Raw genomic sequence first — 23982 nt, forward strand, 5'->3', positions numbered from 1 at the left:
ATCAAACGGCACGAAAGGAAGCGGTCTCGAAGCGCTGTCCTCCACACTCAAAACTCGGCTCTCTCCACAGCGCCAACGTCAAGCTGGCGCTGTGAATCTATTATAGCCAGCTTCGATGTGGCTGTACCGGCTGCATCTGGCGGATGGGCTGCCGGGTAGTGTAGTTGGTCGGAACGGCAATCCACTTGTTCCCGGAAGTTGACGCGGGACAGGTCGAGCAGTCGGAACGTCGATGGGCAGAAGTGGGGGCGTCCTCCGGCGCTATCGTTGATCGGAAGCAGCCGCGGACAGAGCGGTAAAGGCCAGGCCAGAAGAACCGCACGCTGTCGTACGTGCGTGCTCTCATTGCTGCTTTTGCTATTCCCGCCTGATGACCTTGGAGTGCGCAGATGTGTAGGGGAGCAGTCCCTTCTTGCTTAGTGTAACGGTTAGCGTCAAGTCAAGAAATCGCAGAACGTTGTTTTCTGGGAGTTCACTGGTTATTTCGAGTCTTTTTCTAGTCCTTCTAGTCCTTAGCAAAAACAGCAATGAGAGCCGCACTGACGAAATCCTGTCATCATGAAGTTCAAGGCATTTTTGACACCCAGAACAGTCGGCTGAAAGCAGCAGGTTGCCCGACGAGATTGCTAACGAGTGTCGCAGAAGGGGTTCTGCAAGCACTTAGAGGCAGAAAATATGTCACAGCCACATCACAAGAAAGGAAGCCATACGCGGTCATTCCTTACATTCATGGCATTCCCCACAATCTCAAAAAGGTAGGCGCAAGAGCTGGCGTAAAAGTGCTCATGTCAGTACCCAACAAGTTAAGAAGCGTGTGCGCCAAAGTCAACAGCGAGCAAAGAAAAAATCAATGCAAGAAAAAACACCGGACAAAGCATGTGAATTGTGTGAAAAGCGTGGTTTATGAAATACCTCTGTGATGCGGACGCACCTACATCGGTCAAACAGAGAGCTGTTTGAATGAGCGGCTTCAAGAGCTCAAAAGATCCCTAAAGGGCGCCGTCAGCAGTGAACCAGCAAAACATTGCAGAGAACATGGATGTGCTCCGCAGCTTAGCAACACAATGATCATGACGTCATATTTTGATCAACGGACCAGGCAGGCTGAAGAAGCCTTCAACATCCGACAAAAGAGCGACGTATGCATCAGCATACCTTCGATAGCGCTTCGTGACAGCGAAATTGATTATCTGCGTGCGATATCTTAATTTTTTTTACCACGTGTACATCTTATGCGTTTTTCATGCTTCTGACCTTTCCTTCTTGCACGAGCGAGATGTATACATTCGACGAACGTGCATTAAAAATCTTGTTGTTAGTCAGCGTCGTGTTCCACCTCTGTTTCGTGCTGCGCTGCTCCCGCCACAAGAACATGAAATGTGCCAGAATTTTACACCACAAAGTAAATATTAATTCAAAAAGTCGCCCCATCCCGCCCGTATAACAGAAAATAGCAGCGCAATACATATGTAATTTCAGTTTATTAGATGTGCTCTTTGCATTTAAATGAATACAAACAGGAGACGCATATGTATGCACCATTTAACACAATGTACGTAGCACTACGGCACCAGCATATAATAAGGGCCAAATTTTTCTCTAGCTCTGAGAAATCTGAAAAAAATGAAGCAATAAAAACATGATACAGGCTGAAAGTTGATGCACCTTAAGCAAACATTCTAAAGGGTACAAAAGCATATATGCACACGCCAAGCCAAACGCATGTAAAGAGCAACCTGGGTGCCAAAAGAAAAGACGAGATGGGCGTACGATACAGATACGCGGTTTCAGGTCACGGATTTCCCGCAGGTTGAAACCTCCCTCTCGCTTTGCCTCTCGCGCGAGCCTCGGAGTAAGCTTCAGCGACATGTTATAAAAACACGAAAAAAATTAATTCCACGAGGCGAAAATAAAAAATGAGCATAAACCAACATACCTTGACGACGTTCCCAACGGAAACCCGGGGAGGAAATATAAAAGGCTGCAACAGCTGCAACTATATGTATGAATTCAATGCAGCCTTCTGTCCTGCGCCTTCTCAGGGCACAGCAAACGCTCAAACATACGCGTTACATCCTTGTTACACCCCCGTTTTATTTTCATGTGAATAAGTGTGGAGATAAGACTGCTTGGAGCCAGATGGGAAAGGGGGACGTCTTGAGGTAGGAGCTTTGGCGCGCCGCACTCATGGAACGGCAGACCGCGCGTGCGGCACAATACGGCGTGGGAGGCGAGATCAAGGTGATCAAGGCACAAGTAGTCCGGTGGGGGTGGGTTGGGAGTCAGCGACGCGAACACAACACAAACTATACCGCTGCGACAGGACGGTAGAGCAGGTTAATCCATGGGCACTCGCAGCAAGAGTGTGGTGGGCCTCCGAAGATCTCTCCCGCCCATGACCGCAGCGGACGGCCACGCTGCCACCAGCAACACGCCGCAGTCGTCGGAGGCGCTGAGGAATGCAGAGTGCGTGCTAGGAGTCGCCCATTGCCTTGAACTCCGCTGCCGCGAACGACGCCTGGAAGAGCGCCATTATGGTGTAGGGCCGTGAAGCTGCGCAAAGGTCTTGCGATGCGCCGCGCGCCGCTGCATCAGTTCCAAAAGGAATTATGTGGGCACGCCGAGGTGCGCGGGAAAGCTGCCGCGAATCCGTAGCTACGAAGTTCACGACAGCCCAGTGATGAGAGCAAGAGCTGCCGCGCGCTGGGGCTTGCGCGCGAGCGGCTAGGGGCTGCGCGAATACGTGAGCGCAAGATGGTTTCCGTCCAGCGAGGAAGCCGGGCGAGCGACGGGAGGACATTACTGCGCCTCTGCTAGACAGCGGCGCAACGAGGACTGCTGGTAGTTGGAGATGCCTGCAGGGACCGCCGCACCGTGCTGAAATTGGAAACACTATAGAAGACGGGCACGTTGGTGACCGCCGCTTCAGGCGGCGCGATGAAAAGCGCCTGCCTGCCTGCAGCATGGAGCCGACGGCCCACGAGAGAGATGCGGGGTTAACTGCTTCCTTCGGCTGTTCGAGCGAAACTGTTTGATCTCTCAAAACGGTGAGTGCAAGAGCAAAACCTTCTCTCTCCCCGCAGGGAGAGAGAAAAAAGAGCGAGGAGTCAATTTGTATTTTTGGTGGACTGCGGTGGCTGCGTTTTTATGGAGGCAAAACGCTAAGGCGCCCGTGTGCTGTGCGATGTCAGTGCGCGTTAAAGATCCCCAGGCGGTCGAAATGATTCCGGAGCCCTCCACTACGGCCCCTCTCCCTTTCTTCTTTCACTCCCTCCTTTATCCCTTCCCTTACGGCGCTGTTCAGGTGTCCAACAATATATGAGACATACTGCGCCATTTCCTTTGCCCCAAAACCAATTATTATTTTTTGTTGAAAAGCATTGGCCCCAAAAATGTTGTACCCAGTTACCTTTCTGGGACCAAAACGCTATGATTCTTTTTTGTTTCTGCTTAACACTCCCCGCAGCTTGTGGCGTGAGGGAAAGAGAAAAGAGAGCGAGGAGTCTTATTTTTTGTTAAAAACCATTGGCCCCAAAAAAGTTGTACCCAGTTACCTTTCTCGAACCAAAATGCGTTTTTGTTTCTGCTTAACACCCTCGAAAAAACATTTCTCGACCCTTAGTGGGAGCACTGCCCTTTTGCTTGTGTTTCTATGTCCTGCCTTTACGGTCTGTAAATGTTGCACTGGGAATGGGACATTCCATCCTTTCTGGGCGCACATGGGGAGGTACGTTGCTTGCTGGGACGTATGCGTATGGCCCGAGACTTCACCTTGGCTAATGCGGCAAGAGGAAACCAGCATAAACCTGGCAGAACCGCCATCACAGGCCAGCTTTGGGAGTCTTAAATCTCTCAGGGAGCACAATTATTAGCTCTGCGGCTGAAATGCCTCCCAGTGTCATTTTGCGTTTGATGAGAGCATTGCAGTGATTGAAATGCGCGCCATTTCGCTTGCAACTACATACGTTGGCCACGTTGGCGCTGCAGGCGCTCGTTTTGTGCCGAGCGGAACGCAGCGACAAAATTACAAATGTGAGAGATGTAGCAAAGCGGCAAGCCTGCGTGTGGCTTTAGGGGGGACGTAAACAAAACTCTTATCCCTCCTCTGTACTTGGGGGAGGCCCTTCCTGATGTGTTTATAGTTTATTTTCGCCTTTATTGGACCGTAATGGAAGCAATTCGAACCCCCAAAGTAAGTATGCTCCGCCACCCGTATGTTGACATGACTAACCTTTCCCATTCCGTGCAATCTGGTACCGAGCCAGTAAAACTTCATAGCAACTGCGATGCCGCCTCTGCGGGCTGCTATCACCTCGTCTCATGGGCACTTGAACGAGCATATTTTAATTATTCACACCTGCACATCTGGACCTGTAGTCAGTTTCAATATTCTGGTGCCATGCTGTTGACAGGCCGCCGGCGTTAACTGCTGGTACACGCCTGGTTTCTATGGGAAAAGCAGGGGAGCTTATCCACGGAACACATAGTTGCTGCAACGGTGTAATGTTGCATTTCTCGTGTTAATCGCCGTTGTTCGGCTGCTTTACGTCTTCTTTCCTGACAGGTCGAAAATGTTCGCATGCTGGATCGATTCAACAACCGTAAATCTTCAACCGGGTCCCTTTACTTGACTACGACTCACCTCATTTTTTTCGACCCAGATCGCAAGAAAGAAACATGGGTAATATTTTGCGGTCCGCTTGCGTTGCTGCATGCACTTACCTGCGAAACAAAGTTTGTGGCAGACACTGTAATTACCTATGTTTGTCGCAGATTCTTCACATGCACATTGCATCGATAGCGAAGCTTCCTATTTCGGCAAACGGCACGCCGCTCCAAATCCGGTGCAAAAACTTCCTCTGTGTAACCTTTTTGATTCCTAAGGAGAGGGACTGCCATGACATCTTTATCTCTCTGCAGCAACTTTCCCAGCCCTGTGAGTACAGACATTCATGGCACTTTAACAACACTTTGCTTAGCCAGTTGTGCATGGTGTTGAGAGACACTGGTTGTGCATCTCTTGAAATTTTTATTGGACTTTTTCAGTACACATAAATGACCTGTACTGCTTCCATTATACTGCATCAAATGAAGACCTCACAAAGCCATCGGGTTGGAACAAGTTTGACTTTCAAGCTGAATATGTGCGAATGGGTGTCCCAAACACTTATTGGTCTGAAACAAACATAAATCAAGATTATGAGGTATGCTTCTTCAGTATGTAGCTCTGTGGCAATGTTAGGTGTTTATGGTTATTAAATTAGATGTAGTTTTTGCATATTGTGGATAATTTCACTTAGTTGCTTCATGGGTAATAAGACTGGGAAAGTATCCTTATGCAAACTCAGAAATGTGGGGTGTACTGGATAGGGTTCGCAGTGCAGAGCACATATCACAGTGACGCGAACAAAAAATGGGTGTGTGGGTAATGTTGTTAGGTTTGAAGGGGTATAGACATTTACGTTCAGATTTCATTTTGTTACCATTACTGTATATGGGGTTGAGGGGGTATAGACATTTAGGTTCAGATTTCATTGTGTTAGCATTACTTTATATGGGTTCACCTGTTATGAACAACTGTGGAAAATCTGCCATACTTGTAGTGGTATGGAACACGCAGTGTGACATACAATGAATGCAAAAACATTAAAGTGGACGGTTGGTTATTGTGATGAGCTTGTTACACAAAAGCTTGCTCGTCATGGCTTATAGAGTGGTAGGATGTGAACAATGGGTTGTCTTTGTTTCTTGAAAGAATGCAATCTACATCTTTGTAAGATGTGTCATTGCTTAATTCAGACGTCACATTGCAGTCCTTTATTTGTCAAAATTGAATGGGAAAGTACTCAGTAGGCAAAATTATTGCATATCTTGGGCATTGTGCAATGTGTTGCATTGCAATTAGCTATGACATTTTAGCGTTTTAGTGCACAAAAGGAAAGCTGAAATTTTGGTGCCATCACATCTATAGCATGTCGCATCCCCCTACGCTGTAGGGGCTTTAAATAGCCATACAAAATTGTATGGGGAAGGCATTATGCATGGAGAGCATAGGCATGCGCAGAGGGGTGGCACGGAGCACAGTGGCCCCCCTAAAAGACCACGGGGAAATGGGATGCAGGCTTTGCGCCATATTGTTCCTAGGCACCCGGAAGACATAAACAAGCACTACAATACACTTTGCCTCCCCCCTTATAGAAAGACGTGTGCATGCTTATGGTGAAGGGCATAGCATATTTTTATTATTTTTTTTAATGCTACAAGTATACCAGAAGCACAGATTTTATTCACTGTCAGGCATTGTTAAAATAAATATAGAAAGGCATTAAAGTTCAGTTTTTATAGCTGTAAATGACAAGCAAATATGTTGAGAGACCCATTCTATGTAAGGGTAAGCGAAGATGTTGTAACTTCTTTGGCTTAGCTATCAATTTTTATGTAATCTTTGCTGCAGAAAAGTTTGTGATCATTGCTGATTAGTAATAAGATGGAAAAAATACCCTCCTGCATGTAAGGTGCAGAAGTTCTAAACTGCTGTATCAAGTGCTGAACAGGATTTTATTGGCGAGCGCAAGATGTCAATGGCATTTATATTTCACTAAGGAGGAGAATGATTGTTTCTATCTATTAATGGTATTAATATCTATTAATTTTAATTAGCCGCCGCGGTGGCTGAGTGGTTATGGCGCTCGGCTGCCGGCCCTAAAGACGCGGGTTCGATCCCGGCCGCGGCGGTCGAATTTCGATGGAGGCGGAATTCTAGAGGCCCGTGTGCTGTGCGATGTCAGTGCACGTGAAAGAACCCCAGGTGGTCGAAATTTCCGGAGTCCTTCACTACGGCGTCCCTCATAGCCTGAGTCGCTTTGGGACGTTAAACCCCCATAATCCATAAACCTATTAATTTTAATTACTTAAATTTAATAAAATGCAGGGGTCTTTATGGGAATTTTCACGGGACATTTAACTTGTTTTGTGTATTTCTATTTTTTATTGATTATTTTGTCAACAGGGTTTAGCTTTCTACCTCTCTCTGAAGAGTTGAAGAAAATGTAAATAAACTCCTGGTGGTGTTTTCCAGATTTGTGACACATACCCTAGGCACCTCTATGTCCCTTCTATGGCCAGTACGGCAATACTCGTTGGCAGCAGTCAGTTTCGCAGCAAAGGAAGGCTGCCTGTCCTTTCTTATCTGAATAAAAACATGGTAAGTTCCAGCGCAGGGAGCCCAGCACGGGCCATGCAGGTGTCTTTTCGAAGTGTTCATTTTGAAGTTTGCTTAAACATCATTTGAACCGTGCTTAGGCTTAGGGTTGCCGTACTTGCCCTTATTGGTGTGTGTTTGTGAATTTGGGCGCTAAAGTTATTGTCATAACTGTTGTCACTCAGGTTTCAGTGGCGTGTGGCGCAGTCTGATTGAGGTGCAAAGGCAGCAATATGTATGGTTTATGGGGTTGGTTCCAGAGGGTATAGTTTGATGTTTAAAAAGATTGTAGCTAGCAAATAAAGAAGACACCTGTGAAAGATAACATCTGTAATTTCTTTAATTGCTTATTTGTTTGCCCAGTTGGGCTTAGTATTGGTGTAGTTCGAGGTGTGTCTTGAAATAAATGCTTGTCTTGGTCTGTCATGTAGTTTGCTTTATTCTTGTCTTCGCCATTGGATACTTCATCAGCAGAGGGCTGTGCTTTCATTAAAGATTTGTTGGGTATAGAAATAAATGTCATGTGAAACAGTATGCATTATTTGGGACAACAGTGTGTATGTTCATATCAGAAACCACACTGTTCGTTTTGGAACACTGAGTGATTGCAGTGCTTGTGTTTTAAGTGCACTCACATGTTTTTCAGGCAGCAATATGTCGATGCAGTCAGCCTCTGTCAGGATTCTCGGCACGATGTGTTGAGGATGAACAACTCTTGAACTGTATCCTCAAGTCGAATCCTACCTCAAAATTTATGTATGTGGTGGACACAAGGCCTCGGGTAAGAGTCACGCCAACCTCTTCAAACCTTGTGAATGACTGTTGCATTTGCAGATTCATTAGAGCAGGGGTTCTGAAACTGGGCTTCATGAGACCCTTCAGTTCCTTGGAGCATTTTTGGGTTCCTCAAGCACCTCAATCTATTCATACCTTAACCCCGCCCTTTTTATTTTCCAGCTTATCACACTATAATTGTTATAGCAGACTGTTTTGATATGCTGCCAGTCATTGTTATTTGAATTTCTTTATCTTGCACGTGGTATCAGGCAGCAAGGGATAGAAGCCAAGAAATGCAGGGTTCCTCAGCATCTTTTCAAAGCTGTATGGTTTCCCTGAGGCTACAAAAATTGTTTGCTTTTCGCTTAAACAATACTGTAAATACCCACATATAGTACGGACCTGCATATAACACGAGGTGTAGCTTTGGGGTAGCAAAAACGAAAAAAGTTTTCATTGGCACATAGTGAGAGTGGGGAAAGCTCACCAAAAGCATTTATTTTCACAGCATTTCAATTTTTGTGGTCATTGTCGTCGGGTTCACTGTTCGAGAGTTTCTTGTGAGAGATACCTTGCCACAGAAATTAGTCTTCAGTACCATGGACTGCGTTTCATATCCTGAATTTCTTGCAAGCACGACCAACGAGCTTCTCGAGAATGCTGGCCCAAATGTGCATGATCCAACTATAGAGCGTGGCTGGAAAGGTCGTTTCAGCTGTCCAGCGACAGTAACTGCAGGCTCTCCCTACCTCATCCTGTCGATGTAGCTGCGCTTGACATGGTACCGATGCTTTCGGCAGCTGCCACTGTTGTATAACATGTCATCTCGCAGCACTGCAGTCTCTCATATGCCAAGGTATTTGGGTGGGATTGTTCGTGAAGGGCTCTTTAATGTTTTTTTTCCCCCGACCTGTGACAGGTGATTAACACTCTAGCTTTTTGAGCCGTGATTAGCTTAGGTATGTTTCTAACACGTGAAATAGGCTGCATTGCAGGGAAAAAATTTTATGCCTAAAATGCACATTTTAGCACCTGAAGGTCCAATTTCTGCTTACTGTCCTGTGTAGTTCAATAGCTTGAGAGGAGCTGCACTGCAGAATGCCAGTTAGCTGTGCATTTCCTTGCATACCTCGATATTTCATGTGTTCTCACAGTTCTCCACTTGTGTTTTCTTTGTGCAGATCAATGCAATGGCTAATAAAGCCGCTGGCAAGGGCTACGAGAATGAAAACTTCTATGAGAACATCAAGTTTCAGTTTTTTGGCATTGAAAACATACACGTGATGCGCAATAGCCTGCAGAAGCTCATCGACAGTGAGTGGCTGCATTTTCTTGCTGTTGATTTTGAATAGGAATTATGCGTTACTTATGATATGCGAGTTTCAAACTCAGTGGGGATCAGCCATTACCACACAGTGCTTTTCAGTGACCATCGAACTCGATGGGAACTCAGTGGAGGTTCACGGATGGCCGGTGGAATCTCATTGGCCACTGAGGACAACCTTGTGCTCACAATGCATTGAAAAAAAAAAACAAGACATAAAAGCTTGAAATGAACAAAAATTAATTTTTGATTTAATGATAAAATTTTAGACTACATTACCCAGCCCATGAATAAATTTTTATTCAGTAGTCAAAGTGACAGCTCCATAGAATGCCTGTTGGTCAGGTGTAAGCAAACTGATGCTGCTCTAATTGTGAGGTCTTGGTTTGAAAACCAAGACCTCACTTCTTGGTCTTGGTTTGAAAACCAAGACCAAGAAGTGCCCCATAACAAATGTTGTAATGATAGTAGCTGTGAATGCGACAAAAGCGGTCACTGATATGTAGCAGCTTCGCCGTCGAGAAATAAATGCTTCCCAAGCGAAGGTTGTATCGTTGCCAACTAGAGTGTTTCAAGCTTTTTCCAGACAAACTTTCAATTAAAACTAGCACTTAGTCCAATATTTTGTTTGTTTTAGTCTGCAGTCACCTCTTTCGTTTCACTTCTTCAAACTGCCTGCTATCCTATATTTCCGCCACCCCAGCTCAGGTGCCGCCGATTAGTGATGGCAGATGCCGGGGTGAGCAAACATCCTTTACCTTCCTTTTGTTATTTTAAATAAATAATCACTATATATATTAGTCTGCTTCACTTGGGATTTTTACTCAGTGTTGCTGCCACTAGCGCCATCTGTTGGATTGCGTGCTCACTGCTTAACGATGATTGAAATTAGCCATGCGCCAGTAGTGCACTTGGATGGCCATTGACTCAGTGGGCATTGAGAGTGCCCGTGTGACAGGGGTATTAACTTTGTTGTGTTGCTGCTTGCTTACTGCAACACCATCAGTTTGACTAGCAAGTTGCATCAGGTAGTGGCACTAAAGAAATACAAAATAAAATTTATTGCAAGCATACCTTGTTTTCAATTATCACTGGGAAAAAATGCTCTTATTAGTGGTCGTGAAGAAACAGTGACCAGCACAGAAATAAGGACTGTTAACTCGCGTGGAATAGGTTCTTGTCAGCATAGTGGTTCAGCATTCATAGGATCTTGACTGTCATTAAGGTCTTCTCATTCATTTGCCAAACATTCCTTCTAAAGTCATGTTCATCTATATTTGGAGCTTTTCTGGACACACAAAACTCTCCTGCACATTTTTATTTGTTAGTGAGTGATTTTTTACATTGACAATCTATTGCATGCTGGCCTCAGTTTTCTTTTTTGGTTGAAGTGAATTTTTGAAGAGCAGTTTGGTTATAAAAATTCAGACGCCTGCTTTTCAGAACATGCTTGGTTATTCGTAGTTTTTCATGGCACTGCGACGTGCCTCATAGAGCTAATATATAAGAGCACATGAAAGTTCACATGCATTACAGCAAGTAGTATCCAATCTGAACGAGCTCCAAAGCATGCTGGGTACCCTAACTTCCAGATTGTTCGGCGAGATGCACATCAATGGTGCTCTGCTTGAAATGCAGCATTTCCAAGCATGAAGGGGATCATTGTGGCCAAAATTCGGTCAAAAAATTGGGCAAACTGGGCTTTTTTCGTTTTCACGATCCTGAGGCCTTTCTGCAGCTGTCAATGAATTTTTGTTGAAAAACTCCGCCTAATTAATGCTAAATAGCATTCCAAAGATGTAAGTTCATGCGTGTGGCCCTTTAAACTGAGGTCAAATCGCTCCAAACTTTTATCACTCGCAGTTGAGAAATATGCGCTCTGCCGGCACCATTTTGGTTTCGTTTGAAAGGTTGTGATTCAGGCTATTTCCATATTTTGGTTGGCAACCATGAGCAAGTCCTCGAAGTAATAATCAAAGGAACAAAAGTGTGTGAAACACGTGCTGCTATTGGTCTCCCAAAGCACTTGACCAAAATGGCGACTTTTGGTTGGCTGGCAACGTCGCCCGCTTGCAGCTTGATGGCATTTTGAATTGGTTGCACGATTAGTCTGTCACGGCCATACAGTTTCTTAACTTCGTCCACAAAGGACGCCTGAGGCGTGCCAGGAAATCGAGGCTTCGGATTGATGTCTGGTGGCCTGTGCTTTGTGATGGCGTAGTTATCCAGTCATGAACGCAGTTGATTTGAGATGTAAAGCATCTGAAGGCTGCAGTAAGTGCACTGCAACGAATTGGTCGCAGTAAAGAATGCGTAGCAGGTGCAGTGGCTGTGCTTCTGTTTGGTAAAATCCACAGATGTAATCTGCTTTCACTGCATTGATCACTTCACGTGAAGCAGCGCATGAGCTTACCCACCTGTGTTGTTTCTGGCTGTAGGATCGAGAACTTCGTACATGCACCCGTGAGAGTCTAACAAAGGTAAAAACAGCGCTAAATTTGACACAAACCACACAGAAAGACAGACAGGACGGGTGCTGACTCCAACAATGTTTTTGAAAGCCACATGTTGCATATATATTGAAGCGGGAAGACGACGATGAGACTGAGCGAGTGAATGGGTGGACGAAGACGACAACGAAGTTCTGACTGTGTTCTGAGTGCCGCTCATAGCTGTTCCTTCGCTAGCGTACATAGCTGTAAATATATTCTTTCCCGCAACAATATATAGCCTGAAGAAGGTGAACACATGCGCACACACACACAGAAACACACACACACACAGAAAAACTATTCATTATCGCGTATTTTTTAGTAATCTGTGTTCACTTGCTCGCAGGGAGATAGAAGTGGTATGCAACATATGCAACATGTGGCTTTCAATAAACACAGAGTCAGTGCCCGTCCTCTCCGTCTTTCCGTGTGGTTTGCGTCAAATTTAGAGCTGTTTTTACCTTTGTTAGACAATGTTCCACCAGCTAGCCAAGCAAGAGGTACTGTTTCCCTTGAGAGACTAGTGGTGATCAAACTTTACATTGTTTATGTCGTAAATAATTACGGCTGCATTTTTTAAAACAGCGCAAATGTTTGCACGTCCGCTTTTTGTCCCTGCATATTCAGCAATCGTGTAATTTCAGTGCTGAGTGGATTTATGAGCTGCTCTGGATGATAAGCACAAGTTACTAATTTCAATTTGGGTCAGAAAACGTTGAAAAAGTGCTTTGGCGCGCAAACAGGTACCAGACAGCGGAAGAAAACACCATCAAAGAACATTGTTTCTCCCATTGTCTCATCCCCGTTTGACACGTCAAAGCACTCTTTCAGTATGGATCACCAACTGGCCTGCAACACAACCTTGCTGCTAAGCAGAGAGGTTGCATGCGTTGGCATGACACAGCTGTGACTAACCTGTGGTATGGTAGGCTTCCACTCCCTGATTCATGTTTTTCTTCACAGAATTTGTAAGCACAGTGCCAAGACATGGTGAGAGCCAGCAAGGTCATACAAACAGGTTTCTCTTAGTAGAGTGAGGGTGAGGGTGAGGGTAGTTCTTCATGGCACGAATCGCAGCCTATGCATGAACATGGGGCGTGAACCCGTAATAGCAGACGGCATCAGCGTAATGTTTTTTTTTTTTTTTTGTGCCAAAACGGAGCTCCTAAAACATGCTATTTTAAGTGCTAACAATTTTCTGAAAGAAGATTTGCTCTGGAAAGTGTGTCTGTTAATTAACTCTTTCCTTACAGCGAAAAAATGATGGATTTTGAATGCTTTAAAATACAAAGTATTATAAAAAATTATTATATACATTGTTAATAAAATTATAAAAATCATAAAATATTATTATGAAATAGAAGTTCTAAATGCACTGCGCATTGTAATATATAAAACTGTAGCTTATTGATTATACTTCTGACCTATAAACAACGCCACAATTGTGTATGCAAAACTTTTTGAAAATTTGTTGGTTAAATTTACTGGTACCACCTAAAAAGAATACAAGCAAAACAAAAATGAGCCGCTCCACTGAGCCAGAAATTGGTTACAAAAATATTACAATACACAAAGCATTGCACATGTTCTTAGCTACCATTGTTGTGACCTTTAGCTGTGCACATAACATACGCTGCATTTTCCATGGCCTTTCAAGTTAGGCAGCACGACTGCTGGTCCGCTCGAGAGAGCAGTCACTTGAGGACATGAAGTGGAGGCAGGCGTGGGATGGGCTGCACATTACACTTGTTCTGAGTTCGGGTCTTCTTCTTTTCTTTAATAGCAGAGCTTGCAGTTCCTACTTTTCTCATTTCTTTTTCGGTTCGTAGTGAATGGTTTAGGGGTGAAAAGAGGGCATGGCCTTCCTGACATCATAATCAAAAATATTCTGCCGATGTGGTAAAATGCCTTGGCAGTATGTTGCAAAGACCCTAGAGCACCAAATAAAACCACTCTCACCATTTACAAATCAAGCGTGCTGCATAAAATACAACATGAACGGCAAAACAAAACGCGCAAGCATGCGGTGATCTCTCGGGCCTTAGAGACGAAGTTTAGAAATTGAAACTGAAATCCAACAGTTCAACATAGTTGTCGAACTCACCATGGCTGCTCTAAATAGTAAAAGGGCTCAGTGTAGCTTTCTGCCTTCCAAGAGGGCGCGATGTAGCAGATGCCATCATCAGCGACTGGCAAACTACGTCCGGTCAGTTTCATTTTTCATGTTGCCCCCTCGCGTTAAAAAAAAGCAAAAAAAACAAAACAAAACTGGAACCAAAGAGATGGTGCTATAGGAGGAAACCAGATGGCACAGCTTGTCTGGGAGCACTAACTTCAATTTTTGGTGGCAGGTTGAAAACATTGGTCATATAATGACCAATGGCCTATGGCGTGGGAAACGGGGCGTGGCCTTCCTTGACATCACATCGTCATAATCAGAAACCTGTTGGCAGATTTGGTAAATTATCTTGGCAGTATGTTCCAAAAACCCTAACGCTCCAAATAAAACCACTGTCATCATTTACAAATTGAGAGGACTGCATAAAATACAACCTGAATAGTAAAACGAAACACATGCGAGCACATGGTGCTGTCCCAGGCAGGCCTCTGAGACGAAATCTCGCAATCGAAACGGAAATCCGACTGTTCCACATGGTTGCCTAGCTCATCACTGCTGCTTAAAAAAAAAATCAGCATAAGAACCGACAAAAGTGCTCAGTGTAGCCTTTCACCTTTGTGGAGCGTGCGGTGAAATCAACGTTTTGATCGGCGACCGGCGAACTACGTCCGGTCAGTTTCATTTTTTACGTCGCTTTCAAGCACTAGGCTTACGCAACACGTTCGAGGCAATTCCGAGTGCTCAGATATTAAACTGAATGTGTATTTATTTAAGGGGCGTACTGGTCTTAGACTTATTTACCTTCATTTGTAATTTTAATGAAACTGTATTACCTTGCTCAACCCGCCGCGGTGGCTCTGTGGTTAGGGCGCTCGACTACTGACCCGGAGTTCCCGGGTTCGAACCCGACCGCGGCGGCTGCGTTTTTATGGAGGAAAAATGCTAAGGCGCCCGTGTGCTGTGTGATGTTAGTGCACATTAAAGATCCCCAGGTGGTCGAAATTATGCCGGAGCCCTCCACTACCGCACCTCTTCTTCCTTTCTTCTTTCACTCCCTCCTTTATTCCTTCCCTTACGGGCAGTTCAGGTGTCCAAAGATATATGAGACAGATACTGCGCCATTTCCTTTCCCCCAAAACCAATTATTATTATTATTATTATTACCTTGCTCAGTTTTATTATACTTATTTCAAATATATTACCTTCCCCATAAATTAGTTCCCAAGATAGTTAGGTTTAATTAGTCATTCATTACTACCTTGGTACCAAAGAAAGGCTCAATGAAAAGATGTTTCATCCGTGGCTACATATAGTATGATGAGTAAAGAGTACAATTTTCAAGGCCGTTTTTCTATTTTACCCTCATTAGTAATGTTACAGCGCTTGAAATAGCAACATTCAAGGCATGAATGTCATACATTGATAAACTTTTGCAAAATTATAAATTTTTGAAGCATGGTTGAACAATCGTTCTTTGATTATTGCACACACACACACACACACTATGCCTTCAGTTTCTTTTAGCAAACAATGTGACATCTGTATCTGTCCTAGATGTTGAGATATTGACATGCTAAGACAACCAGGTGTCCAAAATCTTAATGAGGTTAATGTTTTGCTCCTGCACATATTCTGCCTATATAATGATCTGAATTTAATATTATGGTCAAAATACCAATTTCGTGATGGAAAAACTTGGTAGAGTTCTTTAGATTCTAGAAATGCCATTTTTAGAAAATCACTTTTTGGGTCATTTTTTTTGGTCCCAAAGACCAGTGTCCCCGCTTCAGTTTTATGAATGATTACCTGGTTTTGTGTTCCCAGCACTGTTCCCAACACTGTGATGTGATGAAGGGCAGAACTGTTATTTCTGTTTTACTCTCACGTTTTTTTTTTTTTTTTTCACTTAAAGCTCACTGTTGCTCTACACTCATTTTCAAAAGTTTGTGGAAGACAAAAGTTTATAGAACATGAATTTTAGTTCATCGCATGCTGCCTGGTGGAATAGATGAATGTGCTGATAGTGTCACATTCCGTGGACTACGAAATAATTTCGTTTCGTGTCAGATGCTCACACCTTTTTCTGATATATGGTCATCAAAAGGCAGGGAAAGATGCATTTTAGCATTGCCAGCACATACTTGATGGCGGCAGCAGCATGGTTTACCTGTACCCTTCCCTGTCTCAGCGTGCGAAGCAAGTGAACCCACCATGGGGGCCTTTCTGGGAGGTCTGGAGGCCAGTGGTTGGCTGCGGCATGTCAGGGCGATCCTGGAGACTGCACACTTTGTTGCCCGGGCTGTTGAAGACGGTGTCAGTGTGCTGGTCCACTGCTCAGATGGCTGGGACCGCACAGCACAGACATGCTCCTTAGCAGGCCTCCTGCTGGACCCCTACTATCGCACTATTATGGGTTTTCAGGTGGGTTTTGAGTGCAAAACGAAGACCAATAGGCCGTACCACATGCACATAGTCATTGCAGGTGGCAAATGTTGATACTTCTTGCTGAATAAGAGCTGTAGCATTGGAATACGTGTACTTCTTGCACTTTTTATCTCCCAGTGTCCAGGGTGGTTTGTTTTTCTGGTGCTTTGCTGTAGTTGACTGTAACTTGAACAGTGGCAAATGCTCCTCGTTGGAGGCCGTCCAACCAATAAAGTCATCCTATTGCCACAACATCATGATCAAGTGCTTTGCACCTGCTAGCATGACATCACAGGTGGCCAGCAGGTGTGAGGTGATTGACAGTGACGCAATGACAATAGATCAACGCCATTGGGTGGCGGGCCTCCTTTGAGGAGCATTTGCCACTTTTTTCTTTAGCTGTGTTCAGTTTCGGTGCACTTGTTCTCGTCACTGTGCTTTGCATTGTGCATTGTTTTTTGGTACGCTTGCTGCTATAAATACAAGGTGGTTCAAAAGGCAAGGTAACAAGTCTTCTGTGAGAAAAGTTTTATATATATATATATATATATATATATATATATATATATATATATATATATATATATATATATATATATATATATATATATATATATATATATATATATATATATATATTTATATTTTAATAACTCTCACAACGTTACATCAGCAACAAAGGAGAGAGGACGCAAGGCAAAAAGCTGCGTTGTTGCAGCTTGAGAGCCACCTTGCGCCCTCTGCCGGGGGTGTATAGCCCAGCAGCTGATCACAACAACAGTGGAAGAGCGCACTCACAAACACAAAAGAAATACAGCCACAAAGTATCTACATCTGACATTTGCATGAAGTTACGCATCTAATATCATTGGATGTTATTTCACAAAAAACTACTCCACATTTCTATGTACAGGAAACATTTACGATCACCCGAGATACAGTGCAAGTAAAATGAAGGTACACGAAACTATATATATATTCTGATCACGAGCTATATACATTCAAACATGGGAATAAGTGTGACTAATTTACGCCTTGAAGTCTCTTCAAGTATTATGTTGTTCTTTTGCTGAATATTGAGGTAATGGGATAAACTAAATGCCAGTGACTGCTTACTGTATGTGCTGCGGCAGAAAGGTACGCACCATGACATTTTGTTCCGTGTATTGTAGGACGGAATCGAACGAGTCAGGTTGAGATTTGATAAAAGGAACTCATTATTAGTGGAAACAGCGTTTTTGTACATAGAGATTAACTTGAATGGGAATAACTCTGAGATTGTCATGATATTAAACCTTGCAAAGTAGGTACCCGTATGAGTACACCAGGTACATTAGCTATTAATCTAATTGCTCGTTTTTGAGCAATTAGAATTTTAATTTGATTTTGCTTGGTGGTTTTCCCCCAGTCCATGAGACAATAAGTTATATGTGGCAATATAAATGCATTTTAAATTAATATTTTCACTTTAGTGCGAAGTGTGTGCCTCTGGCGACATAGGATGCTGTTAATCCCGTTTATTGTCGTGCACATTTTCTCAATATGTTTATCCCAATTAAGAGACTTGGTCAAAACAACACCAAGACATTTCACAGTTGGCACGACCTCAATTTTTTTGTTTGCTAACCAAAGGTCGAGATTTGCACGCACCATTCTGTTTTTAGCTCGGAATAATATTGCTTTCGTCTTGGTAATGTTTACTTTTAGGAAATTCTTAAAAGACCATTGATGCAGGAATTCTAAGAACTGATTGCCGAGTGCTAGTAGTTCAGTTTCTGTATTACCTGAGGCAAGCATTGTGAGGTCGTCTGCATACGCTATTATGTGTACAGAAAGAGGAGCAGAAAATATATCATTAATGTAGATGTTAAATAATAGCGGCCCCAGAATGCTGCCTTGTGGTACACCAGAGAGGATAGGTTGCGAGTTTGATATTGCGTGATTAAGGGAGACCATTTGTTTACGATATTTCAAATATGACTGAATTAAAGATAAGCTCATTCCTCTAATGCCATAGTAATTGAGTTTATGTACCAGTAATTCATGATTAAGTAGGTCAAATGCTTTTGAAAAATCAACAAATATTCCGAGTACAAGGAGCTTTTCCTCAAACGCATTTACTATTATCTCTTTTTGCTTAATTAGTACCATTTCTGTGGACCTTTGTTTTCTGAAACCGAATTGACTGTCTGATAAGACTGAACGTTTAACTATAAAATTATGAATCCTCACGTAAATAATCTTTTCCAGACCTTTAGATAATATCGGAAGAATAGAAATAGGCCTGTAATTAGCCATATCCGACGTAGTACCGCCTTTGTGAATGACACCCACTTTTGCTACCTGCATTTCGTTTGGAAAGACACCAGATGCTAAAGCTAGGTTATAGATATGCATTAGCATTGGGGCTAGTATGTCAACTACAAACTTAAAGGGTTTGACTTGAAAGCCATCTTTATCTTCAGATCTGCTTTTTCTTATATTTCTAAATACTGTCATGATTTCGTCTTCATGTGTAGGATACATGAACAGGTGCTCCGGAATACATGGCGTGTTATACGCGTAACCCACAGTTGTGTCAGAGAGACAGCATAATGTTTTGGTTACGTTAACAAAGAAATTACACAGTTCCTCATCACTTATTGGTATACCATCTTTCATTATTGTCGTAACAGTTGTTTTTGAGGTGCGATTTAGTAATTTGTTCAGTTGGTCCCACTGGTTGTGAGCATTTCTTTTAGATCCCTTGGAAAATGCATTACTAAAATACCTTAACTTGGCAGTTCTTAGTTCTCGATTTAGCTGGTTGCAGTATTTTTTTATATTTCTCAAGCTTGGAAGGCTGCCGTGATTTCTTGAATTGCGCAAACATTTTCTCTTTGGTCTTTATTTTGCGTAGCAGTTCTTGCGTAACCCACGGCTTCTTAGGATTGCGTTTGCGCGGACGGACTTGCAGAAAACATTTATCATAGACAGTTTTTATATTGAACGAAAATGCATTATACGCCTCATTCACGTCTTTTAATGATAGCACATTATCTCAACTTGTTTCATATAGCATCGAACGAAAACGGTCAAGTGTGGTGATATTAATGCGTCGAAAATGTGGAGAGGGTGCTGCGGGAACCCGATAAGGGCTTTCAGCTTGGATGAAAGCAAAAACAGGGAGATGGTCACTTAAGTCGGACAGTACAGTGCCAGCTTTCTTTCCGTATTTTTCTGTGTTCGTGATTACAATATCAATGGAGGAAGATGTGGAGCACGTGATGCGTGTAGGTACTTCGATAAGATTGAAAAAGCCATAGGAATCTAGTAAGCTTATGAATTCTAGTTGTGGTGCTGAATCACATCGCGTATCAACATTCAAATTACCTGATAAATATAATACTTGCTGGTTTGCTGTTACAAAATCAAACAGGCTTTCGAGAACGTCTAGGCAGCCTCTCAAATTTCCATCAGGAAAACGGTATAGAACGGTGAAAAGGTTATTTCCACCTTCTACTGTCAGTATTTCAATATCTGGGGTAGAAACTGCGAGTAGTTTGTTTTCTACTACAGCTAGTGTGCTCAATATCTGTAACGACACTCCGCCACCTCAGCGCCCAGGTCTATTGAGAACAAGATGTGTATAGCTACTTAGAACTAAATAGTTTGCGTCATCTTGATACCAGGTCTCGCTAAACATAATTACATCAAAAGAAAATTTGAAAACAGAAAAAAGGGCTTCTATTTCATCAACTTTGTTGTTGATTGAATGGCAGTTCAAGTGAAAAAGTTTTACGTCATTTGTGCTGACTAGCTTGTTTAACTGTGCTGGAGTAAGCAGGTGATAGCAATCCATGATCAAGGACAACTTCTTAGGTCATCTTGGCCACATCACTGCTATTCGTTATCTTTAGCAGCGTGCTGTTTTCAGATTTCCGTGCATAGATATGGCCTCCACGCACTCAAACTTCCAGTTTGATTCGCGCATCTTATTGACAGCCAGCCCCAGCAAGCGCTTGCGATCTGGGCACAGGTGCTCGTTCACATACACTGAACTCGTTTCCTTAAACCCAAGGTCTGTACATGACAGCCGCACTTTTCGCGCCTTTTCAAGAAAAACGTCTCGCTTCTTTCGATGCACAAATTGGGCGACTATGTACTTCACTGTTTCGCTTCCATGAACGGCCACCCTATGACATTCGTCAATGTCGGAAGGCACAACACTTTCGCCCACTTTTTCGCCAAGTTTATCCAGGATATCAAGCAAGTTTTCATTTGTGCTCACGGGTATCCCTTTAATTTCTACATTTGCATTCAGCGAATACTGTTCACAATTTACCAGCCGTGCCTCACACAATTTGACCTGGGCAGCAAGAGAATCACAGTGATCTCTTAAAGTTGCATTTTCTTTACGCAATTCCTTATTTTCCTCGACTGTGCTCTTGAGGTCATCCTTCATCTCATCATATTTCTCACTGATGAATGACATACTGGCTTTTATTTCTCTGAGCTCGTTGGGGACGTCGCGTTCAAGTGATTCCCTGAAAGCCTTAAATTCAGCCCTGATTTCTTTCTTCATTTCTTCTAGTGCTAGCGCTAGTTCCTTGCTGATTTTGGACATGATAGTGGGAGGCAAGCTGCGACAAAGTCACAAGAGCAGCAGTTTACAAATGGCAGCAGCGGCGTGGCAGCTTGCAACCTGTAGAAATATATAAAGCAAAATGACCAACCTGCAGCAAAGCAAACAGTCGGGCTAGCCTCCGTGTCGGTCGGGCTGCTCACGCCATTGCCGCCATGTGAAGAGCGGTCCATGCCATTCCTGAGCTTTTGTAGCCGCAGCCCGCCGACGTCACCACGCCTGGTCCAATCGTCGGCGCACAGGTGTCTTCAGATATCTTCGGCGCACGATGCTCCGTGTCGGCTTCTTCCGGAAAGATATGGGCGGCTGTCTGTGCGCGCAAGGTGCCGGCCTAGCTGCAGCAAAGCAAACAGTCAGGCTAGCCTCTGTGTCGGTTGTGCTGCTCACGCCACTGCCGCCATGTGAAGAGCGGTCCACGCCGTCCATGAGCTTTTATAGTCGCAGCCCGCCGACGTCACCACGCCTGGTCCAATTCTCGGCGCACAGGTGTCTTCAGATATCTTCGGCGCACGATGCTTTGTGTCGGCATAAAAGAAATCGGGGCCCAGGTCTAGAAGCTACTTAAAAACTACCTCTTGAACTTCAGCATCGAAAATCGCTTGGTGCAAGATCCAGGCTGTATGGAAGGACTTCAATACAGTCCATTGGAAATGCCATACCAAATCACGTGTAACCGAGGTCATATGTGGTCGGGCGTTGTCGTGCAACAACACTACACCTTTCAAAGCCGTTCCCAGTCTTTTCCCCGAATCGCCTTCTGCAAACATTCCAACGTGGCTCAGTAACTGGCAGCATTCATGGTCTCTCCATTGGTAAAGAAATCAACCAGCAGTATACCTTGTATGTCCCAAAGGACTATGGTGATACTATCTTCGCGGATGCCATTGTTTTGGGCATCCTATGGGGGGGGGATGTCTCTGACATTGATCCTTTCTTTGTCTCAGGTGTCACATACTGTGTAGCAATACGATGCAGGAATGGGCACTCTCTGCGTGTACTGCATTAGTGCTTGAGAGGCAGCTCCATTTGCTTGGTTTTATCCTTGCCTGAGAGTTGCCATGGTAGCCAACGAAAACGCGTTGATTACAAAAAAAAAAAAAAATATAAGAAATGTTATACATGTTCTGTGCTACCATTCATGTTGTTTTCAGCTGCATGCATAATAAACTGCACTTTCTGTAGCCTTTCAAGTGAGGGAGTATGACTGTTGTGCCACTAGAGAAAGCGGTCGCATGAGGACATGAAGTGGAGGTATATGTGGGATGTGCTGCTGATTACACTTGTCCCGATTTCTATTCTTGTCTTTTTTTTTATAGCAGAGCTTGCAGTTTTACCTTTTCTATATTTTTTTTTTGGTGGGTAGCGAATCGGTTCTGAGGGTGAAAAGGGGGCATGGCCTTCCTTGACATCATAATAAAAATCTGCTGGTGCATTTGATAAAATGTCTTGACAGTATGTTGCGAGGACCCTAAAGCACCAAATAGAACTACTCTCAACATTTACAAATCAAGCACACTACATGAAACACAACGTGAATGGTGAAATGATACACGTGTGAGTGCGCGCTGATGTTCCAGGCGACTTGAGACGAAGTCTTGCTATCGAAACTGAAATCCAACCATTCCACATGGTTGTCTAACTCATTACTGCTGCTCTAAAAAAATCATAAAAACAAACAAAAGTGCTCAGTGTAGCCTTCCACCTTTGAGGAGCGCGTGGTGAAACGGACGCCATGATCGGTGACCGGCGGACTACGTCCGCTCAAGTGTCATTTTTAATGTCGCCTCCTCGAGTTAGAAAGTGAAAAACAAAACTGAAACCAAAGAGATGGTGTCATAGAAACAAACTAGATGATGCAGCTTGTCCAGGAGCGCAGTCTTGGATTTTTGGCGGCAGGTTCAAAACGTCGGTCATATATAACCGATGGCCTATGGCGCGGTAGAAAAAAAGTTAACTTCCCTCCTTTTTATTTATTGACAGCATCTCGATGCCCTGTAAGCATTTCATGCCTGAAAGTGCCGCATGCATCATACGTACAGCATGCAAAATTTGCAATTTCTGCAGGCTTTGATTGAAAAGGACTGGCTGGCCTTTGGGCACAAGTTCATGGACCGGTGCGGCCTGGTCCAGGGTGACCAGCGTGAAGTGGCGCCCGTGTTCACCCAGTTCGTGGACGCTGTCTGGCAGCTGATGCACCAGTTCCCCTCCTCGTTCCAGTTCAACGAACGCTTCCTGCTCACCATCCATGACCACGTCTACTCATGCCAGTTTGGGACCTTTGTCGGGAACTGCGAGAAAGACCGGCTTGACTTGAGGTCAGCGCCTGCAGCATCAAGGATACAACAGCTCTTTCATTCTGAACATTAAATGCTTTTAGCTTTTTGTTGTGGGCATATGGTAAGGCAGTGTGATTAGCATAATCCACAATGCCTAGTGAAAGCTTATTGTGCAGAAAGCACTCATGTAGTCCAAATTACAATATGTGTGCAGCTTGGTATCCGTGGCATAATAAAAAGTATTAAGATGCCCATAAGGATTCGTGAAAAAAATTTACTGATAATCTGGAGCTCACACTGCTACTGAAAAGCACACTTTTTTAAGTTGCTGTGGAGCATGTTTAATTTCTAAATCTTGTTGGTAATTAAAGTGTTTCTTGACCTTCGCACATTTTTTTTCCATGCATGATAACTGAGTGAACTAGTAGTTATCGACGTTACATCTTATGCAGCAGTTCTTCACTTTGCAGGCTGAGCTCCAGGACATACTCACTGTGGGGCTACCTGAGCAACCATGTCTCAGAGTACATCAACCCCTTGTACAGGACAGACAGAAGGGGAGCAGACACCTTGCATCCGTCACTGGCTCCACAGGCGATCAGGTTTGTGTTCATAAAAGTTATACCTATACCACGTGGACATGTCGGAGGTCTTGGGCAGATAATCTGTCAACTTTCTTTCTTTTTGAAATAAATGAATAAAAATAGACAGGCAGCAGCACCAAATGATTTCATTTGAGTAGTCA

The 23982-nt window shown here is 43.8% G+C and overlaps 1 protein-coding gene across 1 annotated transcript in view; it reads left to right on the top strand.

The window, feature by feature from the left end:
- Positions 1-3985: 3985 nt before the first annotated feature.
- Positions 3986-23982, top strand: part of Mtmr6 (Myotubularin related protein 6) — a 48979-nt gene continuing 28982 nt past the window's right edge. Inside the window, exons 1-10 of the mRNA XM_077663506.1 lie at positions 3986-4192; positions 4565-4681; positions 4774-4936; positions 5047-5204; positions 7079-7204; positions 7848-7982; positions 9160-9292; positions 16102-16334; positions 23026-23276; positions 23708-23839. Coding sequence (XP_077519632.1) covers positions 4169-4192; positions 4565-4681; positions 4774-4936; positions 5047-5204; positions 7079-7204; positions 7848-7982; positions 9160-9292; positions 16102-16334; positions 23026-23276; positions 23708-23839 — 1472 coding nt within the window. The 5' untranslated portion in view covers positions 3986-4168. The remainder of the gene's footprint in view (positions 4193-4564; positions 4682-4773; positions 4937-5046; positions 5205-7078; positions 7205-7847; positions 7983-9159; positions 9293-16101; positions 16335-23025; positions 23277-23707; positions 23840-23982) is intronic.

Source organism: Amblyomma americanum, chromosome 4 (assembly GCF_052857255.1).
Source record: "Amblyomma americanum isolate KBUSLIRL-KWMA chromosome 4, ASM5285725v1, whole genome shotgun sequence".
Lineage (NCBI taxonomy): Eukaryota > Metazoa > Arthropoda > Arachnida > Ixodida > Ixodidae > Amblyomma > Amblyomma americanum.